The 26,420-nt window shown below is 41.1% G+C and overlaps 1 protein-coding gene and 2 long non-coding RNA genes across 4 annotated transcripts; 2 read left to right on the top strand and 1 right to left on the bottom strand.

Moving 5' to 3' along the window:
- Positions 1–4,791: 4,791 nt before the first annotated feature.
- Positions 4,792–7,679, top strand: LOC127140861 (uncharacterized). 2 transcript variants are annotated; one of them, XR_007811353.1, is made up of 4 exons: positions 4,792–4,876; positions 6,185–6,317; positions 6,495–6,548; positions 7,543–7,679. It is a non-coding gene; the product is annotated as an uncharacterized LOC127140861 (long non-coding RNA). The 2 variants fall into 2 exon arrangements; XR_007811354.1 differs by lacking the exons at positions 6,495–6,548; positions 7,543–7,679 and adding an exon at positions 6,415–6,483.
- Positions 7,680–10,496: 2,817 nt separating this feature from the next.
- Positions 10,497–18,525, bottom strand: LOC108874214 (interferon-induced protein 44-like). The gene is made up of 9 exons (XM_018662676.2): positions 18,436–18,525; positions 17,904–17,942; positions 17,677–17,700; positions 17,544–17,577; positions 16,157–16,358; positions 14,088–14,246; positions 13,527–13,695; positions 11,004–11,104; positions 10,497–10,912 (listed from the first exon to the last, which is right to left on the bottom strand). Exons 1-9 carry the CDS (start codon positions 18,455–18,457, stop codon positions 10,751–10,753), a joined length of 912 nt encoding a protein of 303 aa, XP_018518192.1. The 5' UTR covers positions 18,458–18,525; the 3' UTR covers positions 10,497–10,750.
- Positions 18,526–22,320: 3,795 nt separating this feature from the next.
- On the top strand, positions 22,321–23,519 carry LOC108874212 (uncharacterized). Its single transcript, XR_001959629.2, has 2 exons — positions 22,321–22,417; positions 22,749–23,519. It is a non-coding gene; the product is annotated as an uncharacterized LOC108874212 (long non-coding RNA).
- Positions 23,520–26,420: the final 2,901 nt, after the last annotated feature.

Raw genomic sequence — 26,420 nt, 5'->3', positions numbered from 1 at the left:
GACCATTTAAAGTTGTTTGCAGTACTGGAACTGCGGTCCAGGTTAAAGGGTCACCAACGTGGTATCATTTATCCCATTGTGTTAAAGTACCAAGAGAAGAGGCGCCACACTCACAGAGCCGAGATGTTGGAGGCTCAAGAGAGTGTGGGAGGAAAATGTGGGAGAACATGCAGAAGAAATGCATGAAAATCTCCAGAGTCAAAACCCAGAAGGGGAAATTGTCCATGTTGGGGACAACGTTGATGATCATGTGCACATTATTGATGATGCCGGAGGTGACTCTGCAGTTAATGGACAGGAGAGAAGCTTTTTTGACATTGATTTTCAATATGTCCCAGAAACAGCAGAGTCTGTTTCAGTGGATTGTGAAGCGCCAAAGGTTGCAAAGGGCTGTGACTCCAGGAGAGATCAAGGTGATTATAGGTGTTCTTTTTATGATCCGAGGTTTGAGAGTGAGGGACTTAGAGTTAGTATAGTGACTCTAGAGGTAATAGATGACAGTAAGAGTATGGAGTTTCCTCAAGTTGTAGAGGAAACAAAAGAATTGATAACAATGGCATCAACTCTCCAGCCGAAAGTTGGAAAAATGGAAAGTACATCTACCCTTTCAGTGTTAAAGGTTACCGAAGGTATAAATGTATCACATTTAACTACAGTGTCACCTCAGATAATCTCTGTGATGCCAACTCCTTTGAAGATTATAGTTAGGGTTAATTTAGGAAGAGTAGCCCACCTTCCTTGTCAGTGTGGGAGATGGAATGTTGGTGGTACTAATCCTCCTAAATGGAAAAATAGTTGTGGTGAAGATGTGTTGTTGGCAGGACCTGAAGTTGATATTGTGCCTCGGGATCAAAGGAAGTATTTGTTGTATAATGATATGAAGTGGTTAAAAGTTGTGGGTGATTGTTCACTTATTTTGTGCAATGTTACTTGGGAAGATCAAGGGAATACACATGTACTTATTTGGAGCCAGAGTTTAATTTTGTTCCATTTCAAAATTATTGTATAGAAGGATATATAACTCGTAAGGTAATACTTATGATAAAAGACCTGAGTCCTGTTGGAGTTTCCATGGTTGTTAGAGGGGTTCAGGAAGAATCCACCACGGTAACTACTCCAAGGGTAAATAGTGTACAGATGAAAGTTGCTCCTTTAGCTCAGGAAAGGAGTTAATGTATCAACCCAGGCTACTACTTTAGAAATGACTTCGAAGGGGACAAATATTACACTAGCGACAACATTTTTGACATCTATGAAACTCATAAATATGACACAGACACCCGATATATCTTTGAAATTTAGAGAGGTGGTAAATGTAACCCAGAACCCTATATTTAAGACAAAGCCTAGTGTAAACAGTAGTAATGAGATTTTTGAAATTAGAGAACAGATGGTGGAGGAGAATGATGTAGGTTTATCTGTGACAGATCAGAGAACTGTTTCCAATGAGGAAAATGACTTTTTTGATTGGACACCAGATGACATGACTGATCAATATCGTGCATTACAGAAGAGAGAGATTAAGTGGAAAGCATATGGTTTTGATTCTTCGAGACTACGAATTGCAGATTCATGGGCAGGTAAGAACCTATGGTTCCAGCAGGTAACTCATTCTGTAAGATCGGTTAAGAAATTTAATTGCCCATGTATAATGAAGATTCCAGCACCAGGCACATTCGCCTTCAATTTTAGAAACCGCGCCAGAGCCGTTAACCACTGTTTGTCAATCTTCTGCATTATCGTGGCTGTTGTATCAGCAGCAATCAGCAAGAAATACAATGATGGCTTTGTCGGTGAATTTCTTTAAGCCTAGATTTTATTGTTCTTGGTTAGGGGAATTACCATATGTGAATTTACTTGATCAGCATGAAAATATGATAACAGAGGTTCCAGATGCAATGGAAGTAACATCTGTTAGGGCTAAAAGTTGTTTTTGTTCAAATAATACTTATAGTGGGCCTGGAATGTTTGTTGGAATATCAGATTGTGATGAGTATATGATGGATTTGGGTAAGCATGAACATAAGCCTGGTGATAATTTGTATAAGGTGATTTTTCACATACCACGTCACAAACAGAGTAGGATGGTGATGGTACAGAATCAAATCTTGCCTGGAAACGTGACTATTGGAAATTTCAAGGATATCTGGTGGGTTTGTGATGATAAGGCATATATATTTCTACCGTATGGGTGGACAGGATGCTGTTTTATGGCAACATTGAAACTCCCATATGAAGTTCTTACTGTCCAGAAGGGAAAAGCACCTGATGAAGTTCAATCAGATGCTACTTCTGGAAGCAGAACGAAAAGGGAATTGGCGCAATTTCACAATCTGGAGTCGTAACATTGGAGGATAAGTTTAGGTGAGAAGTGGGGCATAGGATTATTTCCATGGTATGGTGTGGTATTTTTGGCAGATCACATTGATAATATTACCTACACCCTACAGGGCTTTGCAAATGAAACCATCAGGGGTTTTAACTACTTGTCAAATACCCAGAGGAGTCACAGATTGATGTTGCTGAAACATGACATGGCTCTAGATTATATTTTGGCCAAACAAGGTGGCCTATGTGTGGCTTTGAATTTAACTGGGGATGCCTGCTATACTTTGATTCCTGATATTGAAGCGTATAAGAGATGCGTTTGGTCCATCAGAGGGAGCTGGATGGTCTGTGAATGCTTGGTTGCAGGAGAAATTAGGACGCTGGGAGCAGTGTTAGTCCAGATTTTGGTGGCAGTTCTTTTATCATTGAGTGTGATGTTTTGTTTTTGTACATTGTTGTTGACCTTTGCGAAGGCTATGATATTGAGATGGGTTGGAGTTGTAATGCCTGGAGAACAAGTTCAGATGCCGTTGTTACAGGGGATTGACACAGATGGTGATGAAAAAGTAGTGATAAAAGGTGAACTGTTGGAGACATATCCATTTTGAATATTTAATCTCATTATAATTTTGATATTTTTATTGTTTTAGTCTTTCACTATAGAGTGATATGTCAAAGGAGGGAAATAGAAAATGTGATTTATAATTTGGAATGATATGATATTGTGAATTTCACATTTATTTATAGGGTTGTATTCTGTATTTGATATTTCAATGTACATCTGTTGTTTTGCAAAAGATACTGGTTGGTGTTTTCTTCCAGAACAATACTGGGGGAAAAGACCACTGTGAGGGTGGTTGATTCTTCGAGGATCCCTATGTGCTGAAGGGATTCAGATACTCAAATATGGACAGTAAGAATGGACTGGAGGACTCTAAAACAAGGACACTGTGATACAATATCCAGAGTCAACACATCATCGATACGCTGCTGAGGAGCTGTTGTGTGACATATTCTTATGTTTTCTTTTTATATATATATTCACATAGTATTGGATTTTGTTTTATTATATTGTAATCTGTGATATTGATAGAGGATGTTTATATGATGGTGATAATCTTAGTAAGACATAATAAGTTTGATTTAGTTTTTGAGCTTTCTTTATTGTAGGAGTAATACATAAATTTAGGATATTTCCTTAGTCTTAATTGTTTGAGGAATGATGTTTTCTGTTATTGGGTAAATACATTGGGACCTCAGATGTTTTCTTTTTTTCTTGATGCCTAGGGAAATTGGGGCTAGGCAGGAAAAGGTCCATTGGAAGGTGCGATGGGTCGACCAGCCTGAAAGTGGACATTGTTTGGATTTTATTTTCTGAGGGTTCCATATGTATTTGCTTGAAGTTATATCCTTACACTAATGATGAAATTTCTCCTTTTAATTGGTCTGGAGTACTGTAAGTGGTCGCCTGAGGCAGAGGGGCCGTGAGAGAATTTTCCTGTCTAGATTGTTTGATGGAAATTTCAGGAATGATAGCTGCTTGACAGGTTTTTCGCTCTCACACTTCATAAAGTTGTAATTATGTTAGGAAGCATGTGTAGGAGGACTGCAAACATGTATGTTTCATTCTTTTATTTTTCGAGACTCTTTTAGTCTCGAAGGGGGAGAATATGTAGTGTCTGACGTTCCATATATGGTTTTTACTCTTTTGCAATGCCTGAAGCTCCATGTATGTCTTTCTATTCTTTTGGCTCATGTTTAGGTTAGTAGCCATGAACATATACATATAAGGGACAGGGAGAGGGCCTTTCCTCCCTTCTCTCTGTTTCTTGGAAAAGTGAGGTCATTGAGTGAGAGCCCGATGTCTCGCTATAAATCGTAAAGACAACTAACATACATACATATATATATATACATATATATATATATATATATATATATATATACTGATGTTTAGAGCTGTTAGGAGAGAGATCCATATTGGCTCGGATCCTCTCACAGGCTACTGCAGTGCAGTGCTTCTCTTCATCATCTTCACATCATCACCATCAAATATACCACACCACAACTCCTCACCATTTTTCTACAAACACCACAAACAGCTGTTTGTGGAGCTGAAATAGCTCCACACATGACTCTGTTTACGGTCTGTCATTGTGTCTACAGACAGACAGACTGACTGACTGACTGAGCAGCATGCATTACGCATTACGCACTTACCCAGGCAGAAGAAAAAGTAGTTCCCACCAACCGTGTATCATTTAGACAAGATCTCAATAGTTTAATCCCTTTCCACTGTGTTCCTGTTAATAATATACATTCACTCAAATGACTGAAGTATTGATATTTTGATTTAAGAATTGATTTTAGAGCATAAAGATCTGGTATCGGAGGTATCGATATTTCAGTATGGATCTGCACATCACTAGTGACAGGAGTGGAGGGAGTCGTGAAAGGAGGAGTTAGTCTCCCAGCTCTGTATTTAAACAGGTCAGGTATTACACCTGTCAGCTACAGCAGAGTCCTGCTTCCCTCTACAACAGGAAAGGTGAGTAAGTTCATATTTTCATATATCTGAAGACATACTGCAAATCAAATGCAAATCATACTTGCCCTACTTGGTTTGTCATGAGTACAATATCTCTGGACATTAAATTATGGTTTATTTATTGGAATCTGTGAGAAACTTGGCAGTGCCATTACTAAGGAAATAACTGCTTCGTTTAAAAATCTTCTGTATGTGTTAATGTATTTCTGGATCAGGGCTTAACCTACCAAAGAGACCAGTTGTAAAATGTATAAACTCCAAACAGAGGATGTTAAGGTCAGGCCAGGTCCAGCAGAACGGTACCATAAATACATGGCTGTAAAAAGTTTTCCAGCATCTCTGTTCTCGCCACTTTTGACTGAGAATAAAGGCTCACTATGTTAATTAGAAAGCTTCACAAGCAAAGTGCTGATAGATGAACATCAAATTAATACATGAGGAGGAAAGTTGTGATAACGTGTGTCGTGTTATAATGCAGCTATTCTTTGGGAGGCTGTCACCTCTTTTCCAGTTCACTGTGTTAACATCTATCTTCAAATTGTTTCTATCACCTGTCGTTCTGTCTTCCTGGTGTTATGTGGGTCTGAAATGCTCCGAGTTTCTAAGTGTTGCTACCATTGCAATGTTTCCCAGAACAGAACAGGTTTTCCAGTGAAACTGTCACTCTGACATGACAGATACTGGTAATCACACATGACAGAAATCACTTTATCCTACACATATCAGAAGATAGTGATCCAGACCAAGGACAGAAAGGTTAGGCATCCAAAACCACCAGCTGGGGTTAGGGTAAAACCACAGGTGGAGGGACAAGGTGCAAATATCCAGAACATATCCCCAGATAAAGACAGGGTTAGGCATCCCAGCTGAATGTTTAGGGTTAGGATAAAAGAGCAGGTGAGAGATTAGAACACAAACAACCAAGTTAAAGATGGTTATGTTTAATCGTCCAAACCCAGTGAGAAAAAAGAAGAGCCCAGTGCCGAGCATCTTGTCGGCCTGATGTACATGGGGTTTCTTAGAAAAATTAATAATAATAATAATAATAATAATATATAATGTACATAATACAACACACAACCAAAATCTCATGTCAAAAGACATGCAGCAGGGAGGTAAAAGAAGAAAGAAAATAACACAGAAGAAGTTCATCGAGCATCGTTCCTGTTTATCAGAGAAATCTGGCAACAACACACAAAGTTCCCCGTTGGTGCCGTACCAGGTCATTTAGCAGGTAAGTATGAGAAATACTAGTCATACAATGTCTATAAATGTGCTTTTGTATTTCTCCTGTTTTTTTATTTAAAGCCTGGTCCATCCTGCTCACAGTCCGCTAAGTCTACTGTCCAACAGCTGCTGCTGCTGATGATGATGATGATGCCTGCTCTGTCCTCTGCAGCCCTGCTGCTGCTGCTGCTGCTTCCTGGGACCCTGACTGAGTGTAAACTTCAAAACCACGAATAAAACATTATTTCAAATGAGTATTATTAGGATTGAATTTCAAAGAATCTCTTTACAAAGTGTCGTCTATCTCTCAGCCCATCCTCCAGTTTCTATTAGTGTGGTGGTGGAGTCACCAAACACCAAACCAGTGACTTACACCACTCGTGGTTTACAGAGGGATCCTGCTGGGTGCACTGAAGAGACTCATGAACTCCAATGCAAACTTTAAGTAAGATCATAAAATCAACTACCACCTAGAACTAGTTGTTGTACACATGACTGTCAGCAATGCTGGAATTACAATACTTTAAAAAACAAAAGCACCTGACAGTGGTTAGTTACACAGTGACTGTAGGTGAGTAAACACTTTATTTAAGAAAAACCTCCACAGGAGGAACTGAATCTGAGCTGAGTGACTCTGTGCAGACTAGAGAATACTGAGCTTTTATTACATGGGTAAATATTTCTGTCTGTCTGTAGAGTTCTGTTCACTGCATGTCTTGGTGGTGGTGTTCAACAGTTTGTTATAATTTATCAGAGAATACACTGTTATGAAACAAAATATTAAAGAATGTACAAAAGACAAAGCTTTGAGTAGGAACAGTGTCTGACAGGGGCCTCGAACAAATAAAGTCAGTGACATACAAATGTTAAAATCCTCTCCGTCCCCCTCATTAAGGAATCTCTGACTAGACAAACATTTTTAATTTCAACACTGCAGCTGCTGGAAACAGTCAACAGTTCACTTTGACTGTAAACTAAACTAGATGTAACGTCACAAATTGATCTCATGTGTGAACACTTTGATCACTTCATCATTCTGCACAATCAAAGCTCAAATATCCAACTGAAGAAAAAAAAAACCTACAAAACATGTTGGAGTGGAGTGGGACTTAAACTGCTCCAAATGAGTGAATGAAATGTTTCCTCATGGACTGCAGTGCATGCTGGGAGGTTTCCCACCCTGCCTCATGTGAGTGGGATCATATAAATACTCAGTCAAACATTAGCCTTTATTTCCAAATGAGCACACGGTTATTCAGGATAACTTCATCCAGGATTAACTAATCAGTCTAAGCTAAATCTTAGCTGGATGAGAATTGTCGAGATCCTTTTTTTGACCTGATTAAACATGTTTTCCTGATTAGTTAAGCCACATTTGAAGAGTACAGCCTCTGTTGATGGCAGCTGTTATAGTGGGTGTAAATTGTTATTCTGTTCAGGTTCACCTACACAGAAGATCCAAACTATGGTCCATACCTGGAGAGTGTGAATGGTGTGGCTGGAAGTGCTGAAGACCACACATACTGGGAGCTCTTGGTGGAGACTCCAGATGACAAAACCATAAGACCTGATGTTGGCAAGTCCACTATGAAAAAGTCTTTCTTCTTGTATTTATACTGCACATCAGATTCTAATACACTGTGTGGATCTCATTTGTAGGTATTGGGTGTTACATTCCCAGCGCAAATGACAAAATCATTCTGAGGTTTTCAAAGTACAACAACCAATGTACAACATGAGATCAGAGCCAGCGCTGGACCTGTCTGTGTACTTCATAAATGAATAAGCAAATAATGTTGATTGATTCTAACTTCTGGATAAATTATGCTTCCATGTGCTGATGTTACTGGTTCGCAAAGGAAAAATCTCACAGGAGAATAAACTTCATTATTGTCTCTTGAATGTAAAATGTTTCTTTGATTTCCATTCACCTCCACTGTCAGTGTCAAACAGAACGACATGTTACCTGAAGACTTTAACACAATCCCAGCCTGCCTGTGGTCCACAGAAAACAGGCTAATGCATGGCTGTAGATTTGGATACAGACAGTTCCAACATGTCCCTACTAGTGTCAAAGTATCACTGACATGGACCTAATGATGTTTTACCTGATCTCCAACGATCTTTCCATTTTAGCGTCACAACTTTGAACTTTGAAAGACAGGGAGGAATGATTACAGTGAGCAAAACCTACTCCACTGTTCATGTGGACACCTGACTATTGTTAGAAGACAGACTTAACTTCATCTCTTATGTTTAATTTATAATAACATTTAACAGTTTTTAAACCACTCATGTTTTGCTGGTAACATTTGCATCTGCAAATCAATATTTGCCTCTGAGATGTGGTTAAATAAAAGTATAAAGTGTTGTAAAACAGAAATAATCCAGTACATAAAATTTGAATTTAAGTACAGTACCTAGTACCAATCAACCATTGCTCAGTCTCAGCATCACCAACATCTTCAAGTTTGCACCTTTTTATTTTATACTCTACACCAACTGATTTCAGTTCAGGAATTCCATGTGTTAAATATTAAAAAACACTGAAACCATATGCCTCTTCTTACAGAGCAAGGAAAAAAGAGCCAACAAGACTAATCAGATAGTTCATTCACACTGTGACTGTAAAAGTGTTTAATACAGACAAATGAAGGCATAGAGGCAGCTACATTCAAACAGACAAGTATCACCATCCCGCAGCATGTCCTTCAGTAAGCAAACAGATTTTCTAAACACCAGTCATCCTCTAACTGCTCTGCATGTCGTCTAATATGAGACAGTGGAAGAATCTGCCAGTGTCATATCAATATTTGCTTCTTTTCTAACAAAAGATTAGTTACCTAAACATCTGTATCACAGTCAACTGGGTTCTTTAAAGGAGCTACTTTTTGCTTCGATGATAGCTTTATATTCTAAAATATAAAACATACTCTGGTTTGTTTAAGACTTTTTTGTTTCAAGAAAAACCATCAAATGACAAGGTGTGTCCAAACTTTTGACTGGTTCTGTATATTAATGTCACATCCTGAGTCCCTGAACCTCTGAGCCTGAACACAGAGCTGAGGGTCTAAAGAGGAAAATGGTTCAGTCAGTATATTGTTGGAAAACTAGTGAAAACATGTTGATAGTGAACATTTTAAAATGCTCAAATGAGTAGAATAAAAAGTTGATCACAAACTTTGGATGTGATATAATGTAAATCTATGACCAAAAGTAAAAAATGACGACAGTGAGAGTGTTTGTCTATAAATACAACAGCAGAAGCTGAGCAGCAGATGTGGACACTGAGCTGTGTTTAGGTTCACCTCTTTCTGAATGACCTCAGACACGTTTAATAATTGTACTGATCAGATCACACACAGTAAACTGACTGTCAGAGATCTGAGAGGAGGTCATTTCCTGTTTGTTAGACATGGTGAACATGTTAGATGTGATAATGTCATAAATAAAATGTTACAAAGCCACAACCAGTTTGTATCTCATCACCATCTTTAATGCCTCCCATGAGTTTATAGTACCACACCCTAACCCTAACCCTAACCACCCCTCAGTGTGATGAAGGATTCTCAGTGTAGTTGACTGATAATCCAGACCTTCCATCTCCATGGCTCCTTGTTCTTCTCTTATCTTTAGTCACAACTGTCTCATTCAGTTTCTAAACTAAACTGGGTCAAAGTATTAGTAGATATTTCACACCTCAAATTAAATACACCAGACAGTTCAGAAAACACAGACTCTGCTGTGAAGTGATGTTTAGCTGCACTGAACAACCCTGTCTCCTCAAAGGACTGTTAGACACAACTGAAACAGCACATATGTTTGATTGGAAACACCACCTCTGTTATTATTGATAGGGTGATCAATGAACAGATGTGTCCAGCTGCAGACGACCTTTCTGTACTATACTGTTTCAGTGTTGTTGTAGGTGATGTGTTTCAGCAGAGGACAGGAACTGTTGGTGGCTCCATTGTGCCAATAAAACAAGAGAAAATGATACTGTAGATCTTTGACACTATTTTAAAGGGTAATGTGTATAAAATACATACAGAACTAAAGAAGACTTACACTCAGAAACACTGGGTTCCATTGATCCATCATCAGTCATGGACCACAGAGCTCTGGAAATGGTGCACAGCAGTGATGAGGATCTGTGGCTCCATTTTTACATTACTCTGTGAGTCGTTGACCTCTCAGAGCAAACACAAGCATTATAATCATACCTGTTCTCCAGCAGCAGCAGTGTCTTCAACATGTGTTTACTGTCTTTACTGATGAGGACGTCTTTACTCAGAGTGAAAGCAACATTTTAAACATTTTAACAAACATCTGTAACCACCGCTGCAAAAAACAAAAATAATGATCATAAAAAATGTAAAAAAAACAATTGAAATAAGTAATAGCAGCATATTTAATAGCCAAGCGTTAACATGATTGAAATGTTGCCATCAGTGTTGTCAAATAATGAATATATTTTGTATCTGTGACTTCATCAGTGTGCAGTTACCTCACTCCTACATGATGTATGTATAACTGTATCAGTACAGTCCTCCCTGTGGGAAGTGAATGCAGGAAAGGATGAACTCCCATCAGACACAGACAGCTGCAATAAAAGCAAACTGATGACACTGAACATGTAAATATGTTTCACATGTCCTCAATGAAGTCGTCTCCAAAGTGGATCATGAGTCTCAGAGCCCTCAGGATCAGAGAGTCCACGTCATCATCGATCTCGATCTCATCACTGTAGTTCTTCACCGGACAGATGCAGTTCATTGGGATTCCCACAGCTGAGCTGAAGTCTTTCATCTGATGTTAAAGAAACAACGTTCTGACCTCTGCTCATCTGGAGACAACATTTAGAAAACTCAATCACACCATCGTCGACAGAACAACTCACCTTCTTCCTCAGGTGTTTGCTCTTATAGACGTTCTTCAGATCCTTTTCGATTTCACCACAGGCTGTGTCGATGTTGGTGACGATCGCCATCTGAGGAATTCCTGCAGACACAGAGATTAGCTCAGTGTTCTGAGTAGAGCTGCAGATTATTTTCACTAACGACTGATCTGCTGAGGCTCACTGAGATCTGGTTTCAGGGTATCTGATGCTTCAGATGTTTAAGTTGAACTGGAGACCTGGTCTTTAAACTAATGTTTGTCTGACTGTGACTGTCTCTGGTTAAACTGACGGCTGTTCCAGATGTTCCACATGTCAAACAGTTTAACACATAATGATGGTTGTAGCTGCTTTTTAAAAGATCCCGACAGTGTTGATGCCTTTAATCTTCTTCTGTCTCTGCAGCTCAGAATATCATGAGGCAAGATAGAAACTAAACCCTCTGGTGTTTTACATTAGAGACATAATTACTGGGATTATAAACACAACATTCTGACATTACTTTCACTTTTAAAGTGGTTCTGGTCTGGTTCATGCACCTAATTTTGAAAAAAAAAAAAAAAATAATAAATTGGTTTGGAACCCAAAAAGCTGCTTCTCAGCTGGAACCAAAAAATAGTGTGTGAAGTGTGAACCATGGTGACATCAGTGGGTGTGTCCTATTTTACAGGTCACTGTTTCCATTGTGCATAATTATTGTATTGCCCTGCTACAAATGATAATATTTTGTTTCTTTAAACATGTGTTTGGTTAACAAGTATGCAGTATATTTTGAAATATCGTTTGTCAAGTTGCTGCTGTTGTGAAATAAGTTTGCATTAATATGGAGAAATTCATAATGGTACTTTATTTGGAAAGGTAGTAAAATGTCCCATGTTCTTATCGGTCTGTGAATGTCTCATGATGTTTCCTCTGTTTAATTGAGTAACCAGGTGTCAATCTATTATTAGCCAATCCGTGCCTGTCAAAGGTGAGCGTCAATTACCTACCGGATTCTGAGAAGGGGGTGGGACTAAAAAAAGAAAGGAGACGAGGCTCGGGCTAGTAACGGGAGAAAGGAGGGAAAGAATAAGACACAACGAAAGAGCTAGTTGAGGTATTTGAAAGTGTTTAAAGCTACTGTTGTTACGGAAACTTAAAACCGGAGGTTTTATTGTGTGTTATCCGTCACAAGATGTAAGAGTGAGCCATGTTTGGAGCTGTTTCAGCCGGAAACTATACTAAATGTCGGCGACGCCATTTTCTGTTGTGTATTAATGCTGGTTAGCCTCGTTCCCGCTAATGAGGAGAAGAAGGAGACGGTGTGTGTGAGGGAGAATATTTTGCGCCGAGGTTTCTGGGTGAGTATGGACATTATGTGAACTGGTGAGAATATGAACAGTGTCTGGGAATGAATAGTGAGTTTATTAGTTTTGTGAATTTCTGCATAGTGTGCCCCAAGCCTACATGCTGCCGCCACGCATGCTGCTACTGCTGCTGCTGTAGAGGGCGCTCGGGACTTCGCTGCTGCCAGAGGACGTGCTGTTGCACATGGACATGTCCTCAGGACTGGTTTCTCCATCTCATATCACCTTTCTTCACTGAACAGAGGGTTTGAGGAAAGTGCTGCTAACCATTTCTGAATTTCCAAGGATTAGTGAGTACAACGACATGGTACCATAACTGAGTTTTACAAAAGCCCAGGTATTATTATTTTATTTTATTGACTTATAGAGTCACCAGGTCATTTCAAAGGGTGATTGGTTTTCTGTTAATAAACATCTCATGTTGTTGCAATGTATATTTGTGTTTGAATGTGGTATTGGCAGGGCTATGGTGTGTTAAAGGTTTGCGTGGGACGTTGTAAGCTCACATAGACAGTCTAGCTATAAAATCAGCTAACCAGGCCTCTCTGCACCCTAGGCAGGGTCGTATGCTCTCGTTAACATATATCCCAAAGTTAATATGTTAGTAGACTCTCTCCAATTCACCTTCCATGCTTAAGGTGTTAACAGGTGTAAAGGGGTTTGCCATGACGAATCTGTAGCAAATGAGAGTTGAGTGGGAGGGCTACATTATAGTGGTTTCACTCAAAACTGGTGGAAAACACAGGCTGGTTCACTGGATAGAACCAAGGTTTCAAGAACTCTGAACTGAACCAGTTCAAGAACGAGCTAATTTGTTGGAGAGGAAGCAGGAAACTTCACTGTCAGTGACTGCTTCATAGTTGTGAATCAGGAGCTTCAGTGTTTGGAGTCATCAGCAGGTGAAGTTCAGGAGGCTGTGGCTCTTCATTCAATGTGTCACATGCATTTAACTTACATTTCATAGACTTCAGTTTCTGCTTCTCACACAACAGAAGCTGACCAGACTGAGTGACTTTAGACTTTAGTTGTCAACCAATGTTGAACCTGAAAATGAATTCACAAGGATTCACAGAGGAACTGCTGGGTGAATTTAATTTGATAAATCCTTAGTCATGTAAGAGACAGTGACTGTGAGTAAATCCTCCTCTGTGAAACAACCCTCTGAGATCTCTGATCTTACCCAGGTCTCTTGCTGTCTCTCTGATGCTACTCATCTTCTGCAGAATTGGCTCCTTGATCTCTGATGAGTTTGCAGAAATCACACAAACCAGGACATGAACTCTGTCGTCTGGAGAAGGTGTTTGGTTGTAGCCTGGGTCTTCATCTGACAGAGGACATGCTGGGTTGAACTGGAACAGTGGAAAACACAATTACATCATGATGTAGATAGAAAGACTAAGGTGCTTTACAAGAACATGTACAGCAAAATAAACTCAAAACCATGGTTCAAGTTCAGGGACACTGGTTGGACTGGACATTTATGACTGACCATAAAACCTGTAATACATCTGCCAAGAGTCTGAACTCTTTCTTACTGCTCAGGCAGTTTTCCAAAGAGCACCCACCGGTTTAATCAGTGGTTTTACTCACCCATCAGAAACAAAATTACACAGAATATTTCATAGATTCATCTGCAGCTAAAACTCAAGTAAGTAAACCTTAAAACCTTTATATACTAGTCCACTGAATTTCTCTGAGAATATCCACAAAGAGGCATTATTGAATAATGTGACAGTCGTACCTTGTGATCCTCTATCACATGTCCCTTCATGGCCAGTTTGATGTCGTCAGCACGAACTCCAGAGTCCGACCCCTCCTCCAGCCCCATCATATCATTGAAGACGAACGGGTAAAATGTCTTTGGGTTTCCTCTTCCTTTTCTGATTTGATGAGTTTTATACTGAAACACACACACATCCAGTGTCTCCAGTGACCAGTCTGATGTGTCATGTACATGTGATTCAGTGAAGGGTTCGGCTCAGTGAACTCTGAATTGCCTTGAATATTTCATTTGCTCTGGTGGATAAAATCACCAAAGAAGCAGCAGATTGAAGCCACACAGTCCAAGACACATTGTTCTAATCCTGTTACATTAATATACAACTAAATATCAACAGCAATGATACTGAACTTATCAGTAAAATGTTCACAGACAAGGTGTTTGTTGTCCTGATTATGTTTCCTATAAGACGTCTCTGTGGGCCATGTGGGACAGGATTGTGTGAAGGTCAGGACAGTCACTGAGTATCAACCACCAAGCAAACCAAAAGGAACTTTAGTTGGTTATTATAGCAGTTTCTTCATTACAGTCATGTTCCCTGTCACTGAACTGCTCAAGGCCAAGGTGAAATTTGATTGGTCGGCTGACACTGATTTTAAGGGGGGAGGAGTGACAGCCCCTGGCTAACTGTCTTTTAAGTTGTCTTCAATGTCTAGACTCTCTGAACCCCAACTGCCCAGCAACCCTGAGTCTCAGGTGCCCAGTTGTGTCGAACCCTTCCTGTCCAGTCATCCTGAGGCCGGGCTGGCCACCAGCTCAGAGCCTCAGTTCTCCCGAGCCTCATTTGCCCTGTTGACCGCCCAGTCGACTGCTCCTGTGTCACCTGGTCTGGTTGACATCTCACCTGTTCCAGTGTCATGGGGTCCAGTCAAAGTTTCATCAGTTCCTGAGTTATCTGTCCTAGCCAGAACAGAGCATCGGGGCCCTGGTCGATATCCGGTTTCTTCCTGTGTCGGCTTTACACATGAGTTCTTGGATCAAAGTCTCGGCTGCCCCTGTGTTGACCACCACAGCTGACCTGTTCCAGCGTGAGGGTTTTTGGTCAAAGAGTTTCTTCTGTAGTCACCGCTCCCTGAACTCTAGTTGACGATCTGGCTGACACCTGCACCTTATCTCCAGTTAGTGGCCCAGCTGACACCTGTACCTTGGCTCCTGTCTCCCTGCCCGACACAGCTCAGATCTACAGCTGACGCTGGTTATGGTCATGTGTCTGATGGGTATGTTTCAGTGGTCTGAGAGATCCAGAGGACCTGGACTCATTATCGTGGGCTCTGTGTTCCCTTTGTCAGACACAGGTTCCAGTGTTGATGTCCGATGGATGGGGTTGGCAGACTACTGAAGACCTCCATCTTAAGGCAGGGCGTGTGATGACCCCTCCCACTCTGCCTGCTTTTGCAGATAGTGGGAGTTGGGTGGTAGGTGGAGATGGGAGGCTCGTCTGCTCATACCTGCCCTGTGTGGCCTCCCTTTTTGTTCTTCCTACAATCAGTATGGCCCGGCATCCGTTAGAGTTGATCCTCTGAACTGGTCATTTGACCTTTGACTTGGTCATGTACTCCTCAGTGTGCACATGGGTGATCTGGTTTGGGGATGAAAGGTTCCTCTGTATTGGTTTCTTATCACTGGATGATGGGAAACCAGGATGGGGATTCAGGCCATCTTTTTTAGATTTTATTCTTACTTGTACCCTGATGCGGTCTCTGGTTCTTGTCTGTTTACCTCTCCCTCACCATGTTTACCCCATCCCCCACCCCCCTCTCGCCCACCCTGAGTCCGGTTCTGCGGAGAAGTGTTTCCTTGCCACAGCTGCTTAGTGCTGCTCATGGTGAATCTGTTGGGTCTCTCTCTGTAAATTTTATAAGATAAAGAGTACGGTCTAGACCTGCTCTATATGTACAGAGCCTCCAGATAACTTCCGTTGTGAATTGGCGCTATATAAATAAAATTGACTTGACCTAACATGAACTCTTTAACAGCCTGATCACAGATGCCATGCTTAATGTTGCAACACAAATCTAAAGTTTTCTTACTTGTCTGGTGAAGCTTGTGTCAGAGGTGGTTGCACTGGCTGCAGCAGGAATAGTTGTCCTGCCTCGCATGACGGTGCTGACAGAGTTGATGAAGCTGGACTTTCCGCCTCCGACAGGCCCGTACAGAAGAATTCGCAGATGTTTAATGTCTCCGTTTTCAGGCCTGTACTCCTGCACATACTGAAGATCCCTCTGTTTCTCTCTGTTAAAAAATGGATATTTCAGATTTAATGAATCATTTTAACAACTTATCAGCTTGCATTGATAACACAGACATGCAGCAAATAAAATGAAGTAAAACAAAATAAACAAAAACAAACAAAATGACCAAACTAAAGAAAGGTTAAAGTAAAACAGTGTGCACTTTTTGGTTTTTAAAGTTTCCTTTCAGAAACTAAAATTTTAAAAATGAGACAAAAGGGTTATTTGATTTTAAAAAACACAAATCAAATAATTTTCTGTTTGTATCATGAAAGAAAACTGTAACTGAAAACTTACCTTTTAAATTATTTTTTAAATGTGATTGAAACTGTGAGACTGTAGGGGGTGCTGTTGCTCAGATGTTCATTAGGATTAAAGTCAGTCAGTCTTTGAAACAGGTGAGAGAAAGGTTAAATACCTGACATTAGCACAGAAAGGTCACACTGTCTGATGACCGTCACTCAACACAAAGCACCTGACAAATACTGAGTGACGTATTTATTTCCAGGTACAGGCTGAATGTGACAGAACAGAGTGAAAATCATCAGAAACTGTGACTCTGTGCTAAACAGAAATACTCAGCATCTCAATGCTGTTGTGCATTTTCTTTCTTTCACCGGTTTAAAGACTGAATCACACTAAGAGAAACAACCACAAGCACAGGGTGACATCCATGCAACAGCGCCCCCCTGTGGCCACTCTTCATGGTGTAACACCTGCTGACTGGTTTGAAGAGATCAACAAACAAACATGGCCGTCAGGTTTGTGGATAAACTGAAGTGTATTCGCTGGTCGAGATGGAGGCAGTTTGTTGTGGTGTAGACATTAATCAGTGTGTTATGTGTTAACAGTTGGAGACAGCTGGTAAAACTGCACTTCTTCTCTTTATATACCATCCTCCACACTGACAGGTCCAATGAGTGTTAAAAATGCAGTTTTAGTCTCATCTGGCTGCAGGACTCTGTGGTGTCAGGAAAGTTTAGGGTCTTTTACAGAGTCACCACCATGGAGGTGTGATGGAGAGCTGGACACTGAGCCAACACTCAGCCTCACTGCTAAAACTCCATCATAACAGAGACGTCTGTTAAACTGTTGGAGAAGAGAGTTTCAACAGTTTTACAGACGTCATCACAATATGGGCCAACAGGGGAAACACTGAGCACTGAGCATGGGTCAGTAAACTCACCCCCAAGATATTTTCCTCCAGGGTTCCTTAAAAGCTGAAAAGAAATGAGGAAATGTTTGAGGAGAAGTTCATCAACACAGATCATCACTGTGTCTTAATAATGAGAAATCAAGATAAAGACTTCATATCTTACTGGGAGAAGGCGTAGGTTCAGGTTCTACAAGAAAAACATGTAGGAAACATGTAAACATGGTGTGAAGTCTGAACACAAAGTAAAATGAAAATACTGCAGAGTAACACTGACTCAGAGTTTAAACTCTGTTGAGTTTCTGCTGAATTTTCTTGTTTGAGTTTCTAAAATCAAAGTTTACAGTTAGAGAGAAACGCTGCAGCACCAGCATCACCTGATGTGGCTCTTACCAGGTTCAGACTCAATGAATGGCCACCACCAGGATTTCCCTGTAGAGAGAAAAGACGACATAAAGAAGATCATGTACGACATGTTCCAGAGCTGACATCTGAATGAACAGTGTGTAAACCAACATCTGAGACTGCTGGTTAGAAAATAGTGACTCTCATTAGTTACTAACTGATTCTGAATCTGTTCAAACACTGACCTGTCTCCTGACCCTCGATCTGACTGTAGTTTTAATGATCAGGGACAATCAGCACTGCATCACGTCTCCTCTGGCTGCTTCACAATAAAAGCCTCTGTGTCTGTTGAAAGCTTTTATTGTGAAGCAGCAGCAGCAGTCATGTAACTCAGCTCTGAGGTGGTACAGACACACTGCACATAATGATCTGTTATCTGACTCGTCTTCAAACAAAATCTGACTTCAGTCTAAACAGAGTAGAACCATGTTTGCAGTGATCAACAACAACAGTCCATCAGTCATCACACCTCACTGAGTAAACTGAATAAAGTGAATAATGAGAAGAGAAACATCCTTACTGCGTCTGCGTCGCTCTGCCATCCTCCTCCTCCTCCTGTTGTAGTTCTGCAGCAAAGTGGAGAACAGTGAAATCAGACTGGTTTTATATCGAGGTTCCTCCCTCTCTACAAACCATGTGACTTAAAATAAATCCATCGCTTCGTAGAAACATCTCTGGCTTTCACACACACACACACACACACACACAGACACACACACACACACACACACACACACTCCCTTGTTCACCTATATTTGTGGGGAGTCATGGTTTGAGAGAAGCTGTGTGATTTCTTCAAAGTCACATGAAACAGGAATCAGCCAATGATAACAGAGGGAGGGACCCTTATATAAAGAGTCTGTGGCTCATGTTTGTTTCCACTTCTCTGCAGAGCTGCGACAGAGAGAGGATGAAGAGGAGACAGCAGCACTCAGGTGAGGATTCCTCTGATCACATTACTCAGTAAACAGTGCTGAGACTCAGAGTGTTAGAGTTAGAGGCTGTGAGACTGATGAGTGTCCAACGTTTGTGTCTGGAGGTTTTTTCTCTTTAAGACTGAAGTGATTCTCACAGGACAGATTGACTGTTTCAGAGCTTTGAACATCAGGTACAGACACTGTGTGTCTTGCTGAGGTGAAATGAAGTGGGACCTCAGTGTGGTCACATACGGACCCCTCTTCTCTCATTTACCTTCCTGAACAGAGCGTCTGAACCCACAGGTGAATTCAGGTGCAGATGCTCTTTAATCCTTTTGAGAATTGCAGTTCAGTTGTGAAAGTGGCGTTGATGACTTCAGTCAGCGACCTGTGGCTGAGATAGAGACCACCAAACCAAACTGTCATCCAGCAGAACAGACCCCCTCCCTGGATCACCCTCATCAAAACATTTCCCAGGAAAATGATGTTTGGCCTCGTTAATGAATCTGTCTGAGTTGGACTGAGCTGCTGAAACCCCTTTTACTGTCTTTTATTAATGTCTTTCAGACGACGTGTCTTCTCATGCAGTAGTGTCCTGCTCTGATCAGTGATTGATCAGGTGTTGATTGTCAATCATTGCAGCAATGTGTGCGATATCATAGCTGACAGACCTGAGACCAGCTGATTTGACTTGCAGGTATCTGAGCGACGGCCTCACATGAAATGAGGCCCCCATCTCATCGTGGACCCTACGAGCAGCACATGCTCTGTGTTTAGACCGGGTATCTGTATTTAAAGGTCTCATCCAGTAATTTTCCACTGTTGCTTACACACCATATTTACTGATTAATACCTCAGGCATCGTTGGATCATGAGCAGCGTTATTGCTTACAGGGTGAACTTCTGTAATCACACGTCACACCTGTGTCCACAGCTGAAGGTACCTCTGTTGATCCAGATGACCGATCACCAGATGATATGGAGACGACATCATCAAATCCTGATGGCGACACACAGGTGAGTTTACTTCCTGTTTGTAAGAAAACTTGTTTTCACTCCTCAGCGGTGGAAAGTAACTGATTACATTTACTCATGTACTGTAACTAAGAGCAGTCAGATACTCGTACTTGAAGTATCAACACTTTATTATATTACTTTACTATGTTACTTTTATTATAGACTCCGTACTGGAATGACAAAATAAGTTCTGGGTTGACTTGCGATTGGTAGTGTTGAGTGTTGATCTGTCCGGGATGTACCCCACCTCTCCCCCCCATGTCAGCTAGGATTGGCTCCATCCCCCATGACCCTTATGGATAAGTGATATAGATAATGGATGGATGAATCAAACCTTTTTCTGCATCAGAAACGAGTGGGGATAGGTCATTGAACAGAAATGTAATGTGTATGTTTACTGCAGCAGCTCTGAATCCAGAAGCTGCTCAACCAGGTGAAGCAGTCGCCATGGTTCACCTGTGTGTCCAACACACACACACACACACACACACACACACACACACACATACACACCTGGTCTAAGTCCTTTGTCCTGAATCACTTCTCTCTGTCCACAGGAGTCAGACTCAGACCATCAGACACTCTCAGTGGAGTGTCCAAAATGTGGGAGCAACATTCAGGTGCCAGTTGATGCTGGGGTGGAGGTCACAGATAAATATCAGCCAGCCTCCTCCAACCAGAACAGGACCTGTGGAGAGGTGAGAGTGAGAGTCAGGCTTTTACTGAGCTGTGGGATCAGAGAGAATCTGAAACATGAACGTTCAGAAACAGAGTTTACAGTCTGTAACAGAGGTGAAGAAACAGGACTAACGTGTCTGAACGTGGGAAACATCTTCTTTAAACAGACTAGGACCAAGACCAGAGTTGATACTTGGACCTGGTTCTGGTTCTTCTGACCTGGTCTGGACTGAACTGAACTGTCTTGAGTACCAGCCTGTCTGGACCTCAGCTGATTGATCTGATTGATTTCTGTACTGATCAATAGAGGCTCTCTGGTCCTTCCTCCACCTTCATCTGCAGTAAACCTCCATCAGTCAGAGCTCTGGAGACTTTAATGATCCATACGTAAAACAGTTACAGTGTTCTGGTCTGTGACCTCCAATGTTTACATGTCTTCATGTCTTCAGGACTGGGTGTCACTGAGTGAGGACCAAGTGAACCTGGACGAGGTCTTACAGGAACTGAGAGGCTTGATACCAGATCAACTGTATTCATGTATGTACAATAATTTACATTTATTGTTCTAACATGTTATTTTGATAAAACAGCTTGAGATCTCCTGATTAGTCCTCAGGATCAGGATCAGGATCACTCTGAACTCAGTCAGAGATTTTTTATGATGGAAGAAGCCTCACTCTGTGACACCACCATACATTAAAGTTTCTATATTTCAACAACTGCTACAGAGTGAGACCTCCTCTCTAATGCACCATCAGCTGATCTCAGGTCAGTTTCAGGAGTTAAACTTTGATCCAGATCAGATCAATCAGTTAACTGATCAGTTTTGTAGCTTTGAATCAGGACGTTCATTTTGGATCAGAGAGGCTGATGGTTTAGTCTCTACAGCTGTTTCCTCACAGACAGACTGAATCTACATGGATTCAGTATCAGAGTCTCTGTCAGCAGAGTCTCTGTATTAAAGGACTCCGATCTGAACCTGATCAGGACTTCTCTGATCATACCATGTAAAACTTTAACACTCTCTGTCTGTTTTCCCTGCAGCTGCTGAACGTTTGGTGAACGACATGAAAAAGATCCCAGAAAACTCTGAACATCTGGTGGACCCTCGTAGGTCATATGAAGGAACATCTGAAGAGTTGAAGGAACATTTCAAACCTCAAAAATCTAACAAAGGTTATCACATTATTTATTCATTTATTCATCACTGAGAAACCAGCACACCACTCCTCTGAATACTCTGTTATATTTACACTGAATTCATGACCACGGTCAGGTCAGGAGTCCAGCAGGTCTCAGCTCAGAGAAAAGGTTCAGCTTTATTCAGGATCAGCAGACTGAAGCCGGCAGAGATAAACAGGACGTGAAGTCAGGGAGCAGCAGAGGTCGACAGCAGGCAGCAGAACCAGAGAGAAAACGGGATTAAGGGATTAAGATGTTAACATCAGGATATTTTTTAAACATTTGGACACTGATTCTGATCACAGTTCTTCTACAGATGTCTGTTTATGTGGAGCTCTGTGGTTACCCATAACACCGTTCTTTGTGCAGGTCTGTGGGAATGTTCAGTTCGATCTTCAGAGAGGATCATTAGGATTCAGTTTTATTATTGTAAATGTATAAACATTAACAGTTTGTTCATCTTTCAGCAGCTAAATCTCCATCGTCATATTCATGCTGTACCTATAAAGTGAAGCTCTACAGTGTTGTCACTGGTAAAACCTTTGGTGCTGATGACGTCATACTGGAGCAAGTAAAGAATAAAAGATGGACAGCAACACTGATGGAGGTGACCCACAGATCCTCAGGACTGCTACGTCATCATTGTCTTCTGTCCAATCACGTCTCGTGTTGGATCAGATGTGGAGGCAGCCATGAGACGTGAGGAAGGTAATGATCAGACGTGTTTCCACTTGTTCTTATAGTGAAATGTGCACAGCTCATTCATTCAGTCACTGTTTTTTCTCTCATGTTGTTGTCACGTCAGACTGTTTCATTTTCTTAAAATGTCGTCGCCCTCTTGTGGTAAAAATGTTTCAGTACATATTCCAGATTTAGCAGCAGAAACATTTCTCTTCACTGCTCTGCAGACACAGGACAGTTTTCATGTTAATAAGTGAAGATAACACAGTGGACACATGAAGACATTAAAGGGTAATATTCTCTTTGTCTTCACATGAAGTTCATCACTAACCTCTGTCCTCATATTTCTGTCTCTCAGTGTCTCAGAGTCAGAAACCTGTCATCTTAGTGATGATGCATCACACCAGAGAAGTCGACTATTCACCTGATGGAAGAAAATGGTGTGAAAAGTATCGAAACGTCGTCTCTGAGGTTCATGTTCTCTTCCATGAGACTCAGCCGGGCTTACTGAGATGTGACAGGAATGATCAGGCATTTGAACAAATTCAAAATGAGGTGTACAAACACAGTAAAGGCAGACGGCCTTGGTGACTTTCTGGTCTGGATGTGGAACAAAAAGCAACAAACAATGAAGTAAAGAAAGCAGCAGGATGGTGAGATTCATGTTAGTGATCAATGACAGAAACAGAGAAACACAGTTTGACCTTCTCCTGAGTGAATCTGATTTAATATCACTGATCACAGCTGCTTCACACTGTATTTCTGCTCTATAGTTACTGAGTGTCTTTCCTCTTTTTATTCACATTTTCAGTCTGCACATAAACAAATAATCAAAGTTTTATCTGCTGAGCTGAGGATGAATAAACTCTGACGTCCATGAAGAGAATAAACATCAGATCTGAACCTTCCTCACATTAAAACATTCAAACAGAAACATGGTTTCCCATCGTCTGATCTTTGACTGCAGCTCTGTTAATGACCTCCTCCTCCTCTTCTTCTTCTGTGGTGGTTTAACAGCAGCGACTGGAGACCCAGCTCCTCCAGCTGTTGATGGCTCAGATTGGACTCTGTACATGACACTGTTGACTGTTTGCCTGTGTGTTGGATTAAATGTTTCATCTCAGTGTGAGGTGATGTTTGACGTTTGTTTCTGCTGCTGACAGCAGCTGGAGTTTCACTAACTTCAGCTGTGAGTCTGTTTCCTGGTTACACCTGGTTTGTTAGATTTAACCCTTTAATGTCTGAGCTGTTAATAAGATAAGATGTGGTGCTTGATGACAAGATGACTGAGCTGAACTTTACATTTTATTTCCCTTTTGGTCAGAACCATGACGAGTTAAACAATGATTAAAAAAGTTCATGTTATTATGTTTTTCACAGCAGTTAAAAGATGATATGAAAAGATTTCATTAGTTCATATTAACTGACATAAACAGAATCAGAGAATGTAAAAATCAGATGAAATACATTATTTGACATGAGGTTAAAAACTGTATAAATGAAGTGATGAGTTTACTTTCAGATGGATGTATATTTCTCTGGTGTTGACATGAAGCAGCATCGACAGCACTGGTTAAAACATCAGTGTTTTCTATGTTTTTCTGATTCATTCAAAGGTTTTCCACCTGATGGTTAACACTGATTTAAAACTGATGAATCTGCTGAAGCTGAAGAAATGACGAGCTGTTTGGTGACTGAGTGAAATCCAGTTTAAAACTCTGGGTAGATGGAACAATCCTTTAAAGAGGTGAAGCTGAACAAGGTCACAGACAGAACTGAACATTATTGATTCATGGATCTTTATTCATGTTGTCTGTTTCAGTCAAAGACATTTCAGTGTTTTTAGGACTGTTTTTATTGGGCTGTTAAAGTTATCGATATTATTATCAGTTATTATTCAGTCATTTTATTTGTAATGTTGCAGGTTAGCAGAGGTTAACCCTCCAGCCACTAGGGGGCCTCAAAGCTGAATGTTCAGCCTCACCTGAGGAGAATTAAACCCACCTGTCTTTATCTCTTATAGGCTTCAAAATAAATGTAGGAAACAAGAAGAAAATGAGCCGCAGGGAGAAGCTGTGCTTTGAGGTTTTCTGACATAATTAAGTCAAAATCGTTGGACTCCACTGTCGCGCAGTGAGTGACGTCAGCCGACAGGTATGATGGAATGATTGACAGGTAGCCATCATTCCCGTCAGTGAGGATGTGGATGTGAAACGGCGTCAAACAGAAGTTATCCTGCTGGGACCGAAAAGAAAGTCAGAGGATGGAGGTGAGGCGTTTGTTAGTGATGTGGTTTTCCTGAGGGGTTAATTTGTCCTGCTAGCTCGCTCAGCTAGCCTCAGAGTAGGGTTTGTATTCTCATAAACCAGCTTCAGTGTTTGCTTCATGAAAGGACTGAAGAAAATGAACATGTCACATGTGAATGGACTGTGCTGTCCTGAGACTGTTGGTGTCGTTGCTGTTGTTGTTGTTGTTCCTGTCTTGTTGTTGTTGATGATTCTTGCTGTTGTTCTTGTTGTCATTGTTGTTTTTGTGTTGGTGTCTGCTGTGTCTTCGTCCAGTTGAAGTTGTCTCACGTTGTTTGCCTCTTCACATTTCTTTAGGATTATTAATGATTCATTTCTTCAGTGTACTGTGTATTTTATCGGCCTCTCATTAGAAGTGTGCTGCTGCTTTAGAAACAACACTGGTTATTTATGAAGTGACTAATAAATATTAGACCTGTTGTTGATTATTTCCACTTTCTTTCTTTCTGTCCTTTATTGTTGTTTTGTGGTGTGAGAACTTGTGTTGCTGTGGAAACTGGAGTTGCTTTTTTTAAAACCACTCAGTATCAGTTTATTTACTGACGTATGGACGATTGTTGTTTTCTTGCTTGAGTGGCTGAACTGAAGAAGATGTTTCATTTTAATATGACAGGTTATCATGACTGTGGCCTGTAACAGAGTGTGGTGTGTTCATGGATCATCTGAGGGATTAGGACTCTCTCCATCGTAGTCTGGGAAACTAGGGGCCCCACACAGCATCTTGCATGGGGTCCCCACAGAGCTAGAAACGGCCCTGCATGTTTGAGTTGTGAAGCACAGTGCAGTGTGTGATTGTCACAGGGTTTCTGTGTGAACTCTGTTTTCACTGACTGGGTTGAAATGAATCAAACAGTGTTGATGCAGAGTGGTTATTCTCTGGATTGAAGACGGCCGGCTTCGTTCAATATGTTTCCTTTGAGCAGATAAATAGAGCTGTTATGCATAAAGTGGCACTAGGTGTCAGTGTCACTCTGAGCAGCAGGTCTGACTCTCACCACAATAACCAGGAGCAGACAGGAGGAGGTGAGTCCTGTGTTTGTATGAATAACATCATGTGGTTGTCTGCTCCCAGGTCTTGGATCTGTGGGCTCCTCAGTCTGAACCACAGCTGGAAAACATGGCTGCAGAGTCCAGAGAACAAATCAAATCCACCTGTCAGAGCAGCGCCAGAGACGCCTGCTGTCTGTGACTGTAAAGGTCAGTAACATCAGACGATGCTCTACACATCACAGACGTCAGCAAACATCATCCACATTATTTCTGATGCTGGAACAGAGTGACGTTTTCAGTTGTTAGCTTTTAGCCGTTAGCTCTTTAGATGTGCTAACAGTTAGACCACTGGTCCAATGTAAAGCACGTTTACTTCTACACATGCACAGGATCCTGATCCTGATCCACCTGCTCCTCCAGGATCCCAGAGGACCACGTCATCAATGAGGTGAGTTGATTGAGTCTATCAGCTGACCAGAGGATGGAGCAGCACCACACATGGTGAAGATGTGGGCTGTTGTTTAGTTGTTCACTCAGTGCAGCCAAACAGGATCCAGGAGCTGAGCTCCAGGTCCAGCTCAGGTCCAGCTCAGGTCCAGCTCAGGTCCATCACTAGCTGATCATTATTGTAATATATTATGTATATTATGTAATATCTCAGCTCAAAAATTCTCAAAATTGGACTTTGAATCAAAACGTGAAGTAATAAATAATAGACAACCAACGCTGTGGGC

This window comes from Lates calcarifer, unplaced genomic scaffold (assembly GCF_001640805.2).
Source record: "Lates calcarifer isolate ASB-BC8 unplaced genomic scaffold, TLL_Latcal_v3 _unitig_5254_quiver_1788, whole genome shotgun sequence".
NCBI classification, from domain to species: Eukaryota; Metazoa; Chordata; class Actinopteri; family Centropomidae; genus Lates; species Lates calcarifer.
This window is presented reverse-complemented; position numbering and strand designations above follow the sequence as displayed.